The sequence below is a fragment of the Equus quagga genome, chromosome 14 (genome assembly GCF_021613505.1).
Source record: "Equus quagga isolate Etosha38 chromosome 14, UCLA_HA_Equagga_1.0, whole genome shotgun sequence".
NCBI classification, from domain to species: Eukaryota; Metazoa; Chordata; class Mammalia; order Perissodactyla; family Equidae; genus Equus; species Equus quagga.
Window position 1 is genome coordinate 60,542,072 of NC_060280.1, and position 12,185 is coordinate 60,554,256.

Genomic DNA, 12,185 nt, shown 5'->3' on the forward strand with positions numbered 1-12,185 from the left:
AAAATCTTTAAAAAAAAAAAAAAGAGGTATTAACAGTACTTGTGCTGGTAACCAGTAACATTATTTTGATATCACATTGTGGTTGTTGCACATGTCTCAAAATATTGTTTTACTGGGGCTGGCCCCGTGGCCGAGTGGTTAAGTTCGTGCGCTCTGCTTTGGTGGCCCCAGGGTTTCACTGGTTTGGATCCTGGGCGCGGACATGACACCATTCATTAGGCGGTGCTGAGGTGGCGTCCCCCATGCCACAACTAGAAGGACCCACAACTAAATATACAACTATGTACTGGGGGAATTTGGAGAGAAAAAGCAGAAGAAAAAAAAAAAGAAGATTGGCAGTAGTTGTTAGCTCAGGTGCCAATGTTTAAAAAAAATATATATTGTTTTACTTATCATCACTTCAAAATCATAGCTATTATTAGACCTGCTGCAAGATCTTGTTATTAATACAGAAGCACATATATCACACTTTTGTTTTTTGAATAGTTTGATATCTGATTTTCAGTGTAGTTTTTTGATTTTCTGGTAATTTGAGCATTTTATTTTCTGTGTTAAAAAAAATGTATTCTGAGAAGGAACTCCAGTGCAAAGGTGCCCTGGTGTAGAAAAAGATTAGGAATCCTACTTTTTTTTTTTTAAGATTTTATTTTATTTTTTTTTCCTTTTTCTCCCCAAAGCCCCCTGGTACATAGTTGTATATTTTTAGTTGTGGGTCCTTCTAGTTGTGGCATGTGGGACGCTGCCTCAGCATGGCCTGATGAGCGGGGTCATGTCTGTGCCCAGGATTGGAACCAGTGAAACCTTGGCCCGCCGCAGCAGAATGCACGAACTTAACCACTCAGCCACCAGGCTGGCCCTAGGAATCCTACTTTTATATTCTGAGACATGACCACCCTACATCCTTAGCTCTCCTGTTTCTCCCAGAATGCAGTTCCTTCCCTTCACTCTTCCTTTCATCTGCTCAAGCTCTGCTTGCAGACTCAACTGCAGCCAAACACTTCATCTCACAATCCAAGGAGTTCTCTTTAATTCTCACTGAATGCTCTGAGCCTTTTTTCCCCACCTACACCCATGTGTTAGTCAAGGCAGAGGAGGCAGGGAATTAGAGAGTGCATGTGAAACCAACCTACTAACACATTTCTCATTCATTTAAAAAAGTGCAGACCAAGGAGAGGGCACAGCAAAATGTAAAAACAGAAAAGATATCTCTCTGGCTGAGCAGTACACAAACTGAAGTAAATATCAATATTCTTGCTTAACCTGACACATAAGCTCCTAATAAACATTGTTGATAATTATTGAGATCTCTTTTTTTTCTTTTTAAATAGAAATCATGTTGTTGATATCAGCGTTGCAGTCAGTACTCCTGCAGGACTCATCACACCTATTGTATTTAATGCACATATAAAAGGACTGGAAACCATTGCTAATGATGTTGTTTCCTTAGCAACCAAAGCACGAGAGGGTAAACTACAGCCACACGAATTCCAGGTAAGGTATTATTTATTAACCTTCTGAATGTTAAGAATTGTGTTGTTTTTAAGGTTACCATTATGCTTTTAATGGATTTACACCTTTTGGTTCTACCTTGTATTCTCACTGACACAAGGTCCTGAAAATAAAAATTGAGTAGCCTGTCAAAAGCTGAAAATAGGATGTTTTCCAACTAATGTGCCACACAATTGACTTTTATTCAAATTGTAAATGTTGCATATTTTCAGTAAAGTGTATTCCATTCAGGCCTTTTTTTTTCTTTCAGTTTTACTAATGTATAATTAGCAAATAGGAATTGTGTATATTTAAGGTGTACAACTTGACATTTTGATATATGTATACATTGTGAAATGATCACAGTCAAGCTAATTAACGTATCCATCACTTCATATTCCATTTTCCTTTGCTTTCTTTCTTTCTTTCTTATGACAGTTCAGAGGCCTTCTTAGAGTAAAAGATTATCTTAAAGTCTTTCACAAACAGTTGTCATTTTTTCTTATTTATGTTGACGAGCAATTAACGTGATCTGTTTTTAATCTCTTTTCAAGGGTGGCACTTTTACAATCTCCAATTTAGGAATGTTTGGAATTAAGAACTTCTCTGCTATTATTAACCCACCTCAAGCATGTATTCTGGCAATTGGTGCTTCAGAGGATAGACTGCTTCCAGCTGATAATGAAAAAGGGTGAGTGCCAAAATGGAGAGGGAGTTGTAAGCTCATTTTCATTACATTACACCTGTTCTTGAGTCTCAGTTTTACAGTTATTGGCATGGCATATTGAAGCTTCAGGTAGAGTCAGACGTAAGTATAGAATGAAGTTTCTCAGGGCAGCATCTCTTATTTTACTAAATGTAGTTAATCCTATTTGAGATGGGAGACCTTATTTACTGTAAGTCAGGGGTCAGTATACTTTTTATTAAAGAGCCAGATAGTTAATATTTTAGGCTTTTCAGATCATGTGGTCTCTGTTGCAGTTATCTGCCATTGTAGTGTGAAAGCAAGCATAGGGAATACATAAATGAATCCTAATTAACCTGCATTTGGTGAGATTTGGCCTGTGGGCTGTAGTTTGCTGACCCACGCTCCAGATGGCTGTTTGCTCTATTTCTTCAGGCTATTAATATGAGCTAGAGGTATACAGGACATGAAGACTTGGTGGAAAATGGTGATACCTGGTTGGGATTAAGAGTAGGAGTTGGCAGTTGGGCTGGTTACTGGCAGATCTAGTGATTGCTTTCAGAATACCTAATAATGTTTTTATCTTTTTCTAGATTTGATGTGGCTAGCATGATGTCTGTTACACTCAGTTGTGATCATCGGGTTGTGGATGGAGCAGTTGGAGCCCAATGGCTTGCTGAGTTTAGAAAGTACCTTGAAAAACCTATCACTATGTTGTTATAATTAACCCAAGAATTTCTAGACTCTCCCAGGTCACACTGGTTCATTCTTATCAAGATATAAATATGTTATTAAACAGGTATTCTTTTTATTTTAAAGTTAACCAGTTATTTTTGAGTCTGTCCGGATAAGTTATTTGTAATGTGCATTACTGAATTTTTTTAAATGCCAATTACACTCAAATATTGTGCACATTTAATAAACACCAGATTTTAAGCTGTGTACTCCTAGTCAAGGGACATGTGGCCTAGCCCTTTGGTGATAAGTACTTCCACTGGGAAATATAGAAGTAGAATTGTGGTTCCCTATTGAGACAGGTTCGAAAAGTAACCTGGATGAAACCTTGAGGTTTTGAAATTTAATTGCCTCACATCTTTTGCTTAGATTTGAGGGAAAGAGAAGTCAGGAAAATTAGTTCTCTTGGAAAAGAGAATTCTCTTTGAATTGAAGCTTGATTTTGGAATTTAACCCTAATTTAAATTTTTCTGTTACATGATCTTGGTTTATCAGGGATAGGAAGGGTAGAGAACTTAAAGGAAAATAAGTGAAATTTTAAAAGTCACCATTTTCTTAGACCTCTTAAATCAACTGTTCTTTAGTTTTCTATGAATCCTGAAATGGTTGTTTTCCCCTCTTGAGATGAAGATATAAATATAAACCAGCTACTTGGTATAAGTGAGAATTTGTATGGGTAGTTATGTAAACAACTTAAATGTATAATTCTGAGAGCAGAATTCCACAGTTATCTCCAAATAAAAGAATATTCTTATAGAATTTAACTGAGAGAAGTTGTGAAAGTAGAATTTTTCCTCCAAGATTAACTGGTGGTTACTTGCAAATGAACTTAATTACCAGAATTTATTACTCAAATAACTTTGGCAAACTGTGTCAAGTAACTATGGAATAAGTGTACATATGTAAAATATGATTTCTAGTGAGGTATGTGCCAAAGTCCATTTATCACCAAGTCCTGTCTGAAAAGAAGAGGGGGAGAGATACACTGGTGAACAGTTTGGAGTGCTAAAAGATCATGGCCAAAACAAAGTGGTCATGTCTACTTGGATAAAGGAAAAAATATTAAATGTGTACAAAAAAAGTGTTCTGTGTTTTTCCACCCCAGTGTTGTCTCATGTAAAATAAGAAAGTCCTAAAATCCTATTGCAGAGAAAAAATTATTTAGGTTGCATGCTTCCTTATCAGCCTAAATATTTTTTTCTATTTTGTTACAATTTGCCTTTCTTCTGTGGCGAGGAAGGAGGAGGTGATATTTAGGATAATAAAAATGAATTGGGAACATTATTACAATTCCAGACTTTCTATTGAATTGATATGTTTCAATAAATACGTGGAATTGTTTATGACTATTTAAAATAAATCTGACCAGTGCTTCCTTGTATATGTACTACGTGGACTATCCCCTGAAATTTAGGTCTTTCAGTGTTGAATCTTTTATTATTACATGGTGCACAAGTGACACTCCGTATATTCCGCAAACATCCTTGCTGTATTATTATGAAGACAATTCAATACATTAATCTGATTTTTCAGTATTTAGTAATTTTAGCTTGAATTGAAGATTATGCAGAAGGAACAAGCTTATCACAGGGGACCATCGTCAATATGAGCCACATCTGGTTCAAATACATGAAACTTCAAAAACAATTCATTCTTTGCTAATGCTTATGGCTCTGTTGTTCCCTTGATAGAAAAATAAAAACTCCTTCTAATAAAAATTGTTCTGAATTAAAAATCTGAGCTATAATTTAAATCTGGATTCATTCTATTTCTCTTACCAGAACTGAAAGAAAAAAAGTTAGAAGTAGTGTTTTTTGGTTCAAATTAGATTGTTTAAAAATTAAACTATATAGGCTGGCCCTGTGGCCGAGTGGTTAAGTTCGTGCGCTCCACTTCTGCGGCCCAGGGTTTCGCCGGTTTGGATCCTGGGTGCGGACATGGCTCTGCTCATCAAGCCATGCTGAGGTGCATCCCACATAGCACAGCCAGAGGCACTCATGGCAAGGATATACAACTATGTACTGGGGGGCTTTGGGGAGAAGAAGAAAAAAAAGAAAAAGAAGAAGATTGGCAACAAAGGTTAGCTCAGGTGCCAATATTAAAAAAAAAAAATTTAAACTGTATATTTCTAATGTGTCTTGCCTAATTTTTGATCTTTTGGTAATTGTTTTTCACATTAAATGATTAAGACCAGGGACAGCTATGTACATATAAGCTCTTGATACATTTTGGTTTTCTAGAATTGGTAAAATAAGGACTGAGTTTAGGAGGATAGTTTAAGCTCAAGGAGTTACTGAAGCACCTCGTGTTGGGGTGTAGCTCTGTTAGATATTTAACTCCAGTCCTGAGTGAGTGAAGATATGATGTCCCAAGGCATGGTTACAAGAGGAGTTGACCAACGCGAGATGACAGGAATGTGTTGCAAGGAATACTCATTACCTAGTAATGCACAAGCCCTGGAATACATGGGAATATAATCACTGCTGATAATCTCTCTAAAACCAAGTTTGTAGAAAAATCTCCCTAAATCAAAGATAATTAATGTCCATCTCAAATAATTTCCAATTTTGAGGAAAAAACTTGATACAATTCAAATTTACTCCACACTTCATTAGTTAATGCTCTTGGGCAAAGTTTTGCTTTTTGTAGGGAGGGTGAGATATGTTTTTATGAATATAAAATCCATTGAAATAATATGTGACATGTTTTGCAAAATCGGTTGTCAATTTAACATTTTAACTTTAAGCGTTGTTAGATCTTGATACGCACTTTAGTAATGAGTGTACAGGCACATAGCTGCTGACACAAGTAACACCTAAGTGCTGTGACTGCACGAGTAGATGATTCAGTTAGTTCTGCGTGGGGAGGTATGGGAGTTTCTAGGAATGTGATTTGACAGCGATTTTGTAGAAGGAAAGATGAAAGCATTCCAAGTTTTATGAGGGATGAGAATATAATAGGTTTGTTAATTTTAGGACGTTATACACTTGTGGAAAACTTTGATGATGTACTATTCTATTGCTAGGAGAATTCAGATCCAGGCCAGGTTTAAGAAAATTATATTTGTTTTTAAATGTCATATATTAGTTATTTCTATTACACATACAACATTAGTTTCTAAAGTTAAAAAGCTTTAAAATTAAGAAGGACCTCATTTAAAGACCTTATGTTGAACTAGAAACCAATAATTACAAGGAAGCTGTTTTGTATCTAGAAAAGATTAAGGGATGTTTAAAGTTTGAAATGAACCTTGCTTACTTGTGATATAAATTGGAAAGTTGATAGCTTGGTATTGAACAACCGTTTGACAACTTAGATGTATAGGAGTTGAAAAGTACATTCTGCATTTTTTCTTTTTAAAGATTTTATTTTTTTTCCCCTTTTTTCTCCCCAAAGCCCCAAAGCCCCCCGGTACATAGTTGTATTTTCTTCGTTGTGGTTCCTTCTAGTTGTGGCATGTGGGACACTGCCTCAGCGTGGTTTGATGAGCAGTGCCATGTCCACGCCCAGGATTCGAACCAACGAAACACTGGGCTGCCTGCAGCAGAGCGCGCGAACTTAACCACTCGGCCACGGGGCCAGCCCCTACTTCTGTATTTTTAAAATTATTAGGAGAAAGGCACTTGTCTCAAAAGTCAACTCCTTTTTCTTAAACTAGAATTGGATGTATTTTGTGTCTTACGTGCAATAACATTCAGTTACTGTTACTGCATGTATCCAATCCAAAGACAAGTCCACATCTGACATTTAAAGGTTGGCTTGGGTAGCTTAGACTGCTGCCAGATCTGTTTTATAGAAGTACAGAGGTTCATAGAAGCAGAGGTTTGCATATTATTACATAGGCCCTGTATCTTTATTGCTGGTGGAAACTTTAATTGCTATGGCCCATCTTGGTAATAAAAAACATCTTGCACAGTCTAGGACTTATTCCTAATGCAAAAATTTACTCGAGACAAAATTTTTTTTCAACCAGTAAACCAGGAATTCTCACAAGTTACTTAGAAACAAAATTCCCCAAATGATACTTAAATTACTTAAGACCATTACAAATATCTTCAAAACAAGTATATCATGGCAAGACTTTAGTAGTTTCTGCCTGATGCCAAGTTTATTTGAGGAGAAAGAGTGAGTTAAAAAAAAAAAAAACAGCTGATGAAAAAAATCTCATTCCATCTAAAGGAACTCTTAGAAAATATGAAACTAGTGTTTAAGATAAACCACTACCTCTTCACCCGTAATGAAGGTCCTATAATTCCCATGACTTTAGCACTGAAAACCCAAAACACGTGATGCTCTTGATTTACACAAGTGGCATCGTGACGAATAATGTAGCTTTCTCTTTAATAAATTTTGCTGTAGTCATTTCAGTATCCACAGATTCTGGAAGATTCAGGTGTAATCTGTACTTCTCAGAGACCTCGATCAGTAAATCATCCTAAGAATAATAAACCAAGAAAGATTTTAAAAGATGAAAATAGAAAAGTATTTTCTGGTTAAAGTTTGTGCTACCAGATTATTGTTCCCAGTTATTCACTCCTTTCCCCTGAGAAGAAGAACCTACTTATTGCTATATGACTGGCAATGAGCATTAAAATTGCTGATATAAATCCCTGAGATTTTGAGGTTATTTGTTACTGCTGCACAATACATCGAAAATTAACTGATATGGTACCAGAAGATGAATGTTGCCATCGTAAATTATGTGGCATGGACTTTGGGGCTGAACAGCAAAGAGCAAGGAAACTTACTGGAGAGTGGAAAGATGGTGATCCATGTTTTATAGCGCTAAAGCTCTGAGTAAAACTATCACAATAATTTGGAAGACAAATAATGTATCTGGTTAATTTGTGGCTTTAGGTAAAGAAATGGGAAAATGAAATGTTGGTATTATGCATTGGTTCTATGGGCTACATTTAACAAGGTACTACAAAAAGATGAACTTAGAAAAGAATTTCCCAGTTTACAAGAAAAATTGAAAGGGAATATACAGAGCCCAGAAATTCTAAGACTGAAAAATGGAACTAATTTTTCTTTTCAACCAGTAAAAGATAAAATTACTTTTTATCAACAAAGGCTGATTAAAACAGCCTAGAGGCAAAGACTAAATCACAAGTCTTTATACCCTTTGTTAAAACCTGACTGGATTAAGGTGGAGCTCAGTAGATCCTTACATTTTGCCCAAATGACAGCAATTAGGTCAAAAGAGACAGACTATTGAAAAATCGACATATCTAAGAAGAATTTTGGTAGACTGATGGGAATCAAAGAAATAAAATGCTGCCAGCCTGGACTAAAACTAGTTTAAAATAACCTCTGCACCCTTACATTCCGTGGGCATGAAACAGGCTGCGTTAGCTCCTTAGCACCCAAGGATAGCGTAGTCTCCAATGTTATTTTCAGATGTGGCCAAGGTGGATAGTGAAAAAGGAAAAAACCTCCCAAAGAATGGAGCTGAAGGACACAGAAAACAATGGAACGAGGGGGCGAGGTAATCAACGAACCTTGTCATGGGACCTAAGCAAGAACATCTACCTCCAGGAAAGTGACCCTTGCAATATCTGCCTACCAGGATTTCAGAACTGCTCTGGCTCATATTTTTCGCATTTCTGAACTGAGACCGCTAACTATGGTTATCCTCTCCTCATTCCACATTGTATGGTGCATGGGGTTACGAGAGTCGATAGCTTGTCTTTGTGGATCAAGAGGAGCAGAAGGTGGACTATGATGGCAAAATCATGTAATTTGGAATCTGATGCTGGGATTGGAGGTCTTCCTTGGGGAGAGAAGCAAATGTCTGTGACCAAGAGAGTGGACTGTGGTAGGTTGTAGGATTGTTGTCAATTAGTTGCTCTTCTTCTGTAAAAGGATTACACCTCTCTATCATGTAACTTCCTGTGGCCAGCTGTGAAAAGGATATTCTTCCCAGCCCTACTGATATAGGACCTGGCCTTGTGACTTACTTCGGCCCACAGAATGTGAGTAAAAGTGACATATGCCATGTCTGAGAGGAAGTTTTAGGATCCACTGCATGGTTTGGCCATTTCTATTTTCCCTTTGCCATGAGAATGGCATATCTCAGATGGAAATTGCTCCTTCACCTGTTATCTTGAAATGTGCAAGACTTGTGGAGCAGAGCAGGGCTAGCTGACACGTCACCAGACAAATTATTGTAAACCACTGAGATTGTAGAGTTTGTTACTATAGCGTGATCTAGTGAATGTTGACTGATACAAATTTACAGTATTATCTATTCAACTTACCTCAGAAACACTAAGGTCACAGAGAGATACTGAATTAATACCAGGTAATTCTACTTTTAATTCAATTTTCAGAGGTTTCTCATTTTGATCCACCACAACTTTTAATTCATAGGTTGGTCTTTTCATCTCCACCTGGATCTCTGTACTGGACATCTCTTCTATCAGACACCCTGTTTTGCCTGAAACTTGGTTTTTTGGCAGTAAAAGTTGAGGAAAGTGATCTGTGTTGCTCACAGTACTGCTTCTTATCTGTTCAAGGGTTAGTTCTTTATGAAAAAAAGGGTGAAGATGAAATCACAAAATTAATCAACAACATAAAATACTAACAGGCCATAAGCTATACGTAGTGTTAGCTGAGATGGCAGATAAAGCTGCAGCTAAATTAGTTTGGGAATCTTAAAAGAGTCTTAAACCAAAGAATTTGGTTTAAAAGTATGCAGGATTTAAAAATCTTTAAGGACACGCTAATATTTCTAATATATAATCTTTATATTTATCTAAAGTTTCTTTTAAAATTGAGATTTCTAGTTTGCAAAATGTACACAGGATGCAAACAAATTTAAATCAGTTTAATTTTCTATTTCCATTCATTAACTTACCCTTTCTCATTTTCTCTCTTAAATCTGTGGGGTCAGTTTGGATTCTCATCAGATTTTGTTTCATCCTTTGAATGCTTCCTTTTATCCTAAATTTGGTGATATGGTAAGAGTGTGAGAGAGTGAACTGAAGTTGTTCCTCAATGCATTTCATGGCCATCCATATTAATTGATCTTTTTTTACTTGGTCCTTTTCTGCTGCCTGGAGAACATCAGGATTATAGGCAACATCGATGACTGTGTAAACATCTGTGTGTGTAATTCAGAGGGTGTGAAATGAAGACAACTTGTTTCACTAAGGATATTGTCAGGTAATACGTTAAGCCATAATCCTGATAAAGCTAGAGAGTATAAATTCGATTCTTATATTTTATTTGGGTTAAAAACAGCTCATATTATTAGAAAAACCAAACAGTATTCAATAAAGGTACACTTATTAGTCATTAACTACATTATAACTAAATAAAATATTTTACTTATAATGCCTTTTGCCAAGTAAAATTTGGTCCATGCTTATTCTCAATAAAAATTTTTTAATGTGTTTTCTTGGCCATAATTCTATGTACCTGATGCCTCAGACATATCTTCTGGTCTTCCAATACTTAGAGGTACTGGATGTGTGGTTGACTGGGGAGCTGGGATCCTTTTCCACACACATAGGTTGATAAAAAGTATTTTTTCTTTTGGTTTCTAGAAAGCAAATAATTTTGCATATCTCAAAATCTAGTTTTTTATTTTTAAATATCTTAAAGGTCAAAGAATTTGAAGAGTGAGAACTTTAGGCTCCAAGTAAGTCATTGCATGTATTAAAACTGTGTTTGAGAAATTAGACTGTTACCTGATTTCCCCAAAGCTGCTGGCTTTTCATCAAGAATCCAGTTGCTGCTCCCAGAGTATCTGGGAGGAGGCAGGAGGAGTTGATCTAAGCAGCTGTTCCAGGTGAATTTGTTTGACCCTGTTTCACCACTTCCTTACTTCCCACACTAAATAAGTTCTCTTTATTTGAAAAATCTCCAACTCCATGCAGCTTTATTAAATAATTAAATTACTTATTTTCATTCTAGCAGAAAAATGGCTCATTTTGAGATCTCCAAAATATATCAAATATGAATGTCCCATTCTTACTCCTTGAAAACAATCTCCCACACTAACACACTACTACAGGATCATTTCATTCAGGACCTCCCCATCCCTGGGCACCGACTCTACATACCAGGATCCTAGTTTGTAGACAGAGCTGTGGTTCTGGGGCTGCACAGAGCTGTTTCCCCTCTTTCAATTGCTGTTGAATGAACTTCTCATAGCTCTCAGGATTGCTTTCAGCCAGATCATCTAGGAGGTTCCAGAATTGAGTAACTTGGCTGAGCAGACCCTTTGAGGATGACTCCATGATTCAAGTGAATAGGCCTCTTAAGTCTGTGGAAAGACATGACTTAAGGGAAAAGAAAGTCTTTGTAACTATTGATTGCTTTCTTCTTTTAGGGGAGGAGGAAAAGGTCATAAATTGTTTGGGTGAAGTTAGCAGCTATCCTTAACACCTGTGTCTAAAAAACTGGGCTCAGCACCACTTTATCTTTTCCTTATTCTCTAATTACCTACCACCCCTTCCTAAATTCTCAAGTTGTCCTCTCAAATAGGGCCTAACCTCTGCCTAGAACCTCACAAGCCCTGAGGGGACAGAGTAGTCACTTTAAGTCTGGATTTCCTGGTGATTTTCTTGTTCCAGTACCTAGGTATTGGCTGACTGGTGCCTATCCAGTCCTGAAATTGCCAGAGGTGTGTGTGGGGTGAGGGCCACATGAGACTTCCTCAATCCTCAGCACAGCCTAGTATTTAAAAGCATGGGCTCCAGCCAGAAGCCTCGATTCCAGTCTTAGCTCTATCACTTCCTGGGTGTGCGACCTTAAGAAATAATCTATATATGTGCCTCACGTTATTCTTCCCAGAACGACGACGATAATACCTATCTCATAGGGTTCCTGTGAGGATTAAGTAAGCTAATAGAGAGAGGCCGGAACACCTGGTAAACACTAGATGAGAATAGTAATATCCTCTCTGTCTTGAGATAACCTCCCTCACTGGAGACGTGTCCCACAGCAGCCACAGAATGAGGAAAAGACGAGGTTTGGGTTCTTCGAATACTATATTAGGATCAAACTAAATGGGGAACTGAATCGACAGACAATCATTCCACAGTTCGGCAGACTCACCTCCTCTCTCAGTTCCTTGACAAACCGCGACACCTGTTACCAGGGTAACCAGACTGGGTACAACATGTAATTGGGTCCGGGAAGCTGCAGACAGAAAGGTCCTTTCACATCCAGTTCCGGAATCTCCCTCTTCTGCTGCTGGGCTAGCTTTTCAGCTGAGCCCGCCCGACTCACTTCTTTTTCAGGAAGCCGCCCGCCTCCCTTCTGCACC

General features: G+C 37.4%; 2 protein-coding genes across 4 annotated transcripts in view; one reads left to right on the forward strand and one right to left on the reverse strand.

Moving 5' to 3' along the window:
* Nucleotides 1–4,198, forward strand: part of DLAT (dihydrolipoamide S-acetyltransferase) — a 40,316-nt gene extending 36,118 nt beyond the window's left edge. Inside the window, exons 12-14 of the mRNA XM_046637584.1 lie at nt 1,329–1,491; nt 2,043–2,179; nt 2,767–4,198. Coding sequence (XP_046493540.1) covers nt 1,329–1,491; nt 2,043–2,179; nt 2,767–2,896 — 430 coding nt within the window. The 3' untranslated portion in view covers nt 2,897–4,198. The remainder of the gene's footprint in view (nt 1–1,328; nt 1,492–2,042; nt 2,180–2,766) is intronic.
* On the reverse strand, nt 2,809–12,119 carry PIH1D2 (PIH1 domain containing 2). 3 transcript variants are annotated; one of them, XR_006884995.1, is made up of 7 exons: nt 11,975–12,119; nt 10,978–11,180; nt 10,331–10,454; nt 9,768–10,013; nt 9,169–9,434; nt 6,472–7,343; nt 2,809–4,753 (listed from the first exon to the last, which is right to left on the reverse strand). XR_006884995.1 is itself a non-coding variant. In XM_046637585.1 (6 exons), the coding sequence occupies exons 2-6, from the start codon at nt 11,152–11,154 to the stop codon at nt 7,209–7,211; spliced, it is 948 nt and encodes a 315-aa protein (XP_046493541.1). In that variant the 5' UTR covers nt 11,155–11,180; nt 11,975–12,119; the 3' UTR covers nt 6,399–7,208. The 3 variants fall into 3 exon arrangements, 2 of the variants coding, with proteins under 2 accessions (XP_046493541.1, XP_046493542.1); XM_046637585.1 differs by lacking the exon at nt 2,809–4,753 and having other exon boundaries at nt 6,399–7,343; XM_046637586.1 differs by lacking the exon at nt 2,809–4,753 and having other exon boundaries at nt 6,399–7,343; nt 10,978–11,196; nt 11,975–12,111.
* Between the last annotated feature and the right edge of the window lie 66 nt (nt 12,120–12,185).

Excerpts from the sequence above, each read along its gene's own strand:
- PIH1D2 (XM_046637585.1), bottom strand. The coding sequence starts at position 11,154 with ATGGAGTCATCCTCAAAGGGTCTGCTCAGCCAAGTTACTCAATTCTGG. Across the intron at positions 10,455-10,977 it reads GTCTACAAACTAGGATCCTG|AAACCAAAAGAAAAAATACT; the intron begins GTATGTAGAGTC and ends TTTGCTTTCTAG. Across the intron at positions 10,014-10,330 it reads AGATATGTCTGAGGCATCAG|ATGTTTACACAGTCATCGAT; the intron begins GTACATAGAATT and ends TTACACACACAG.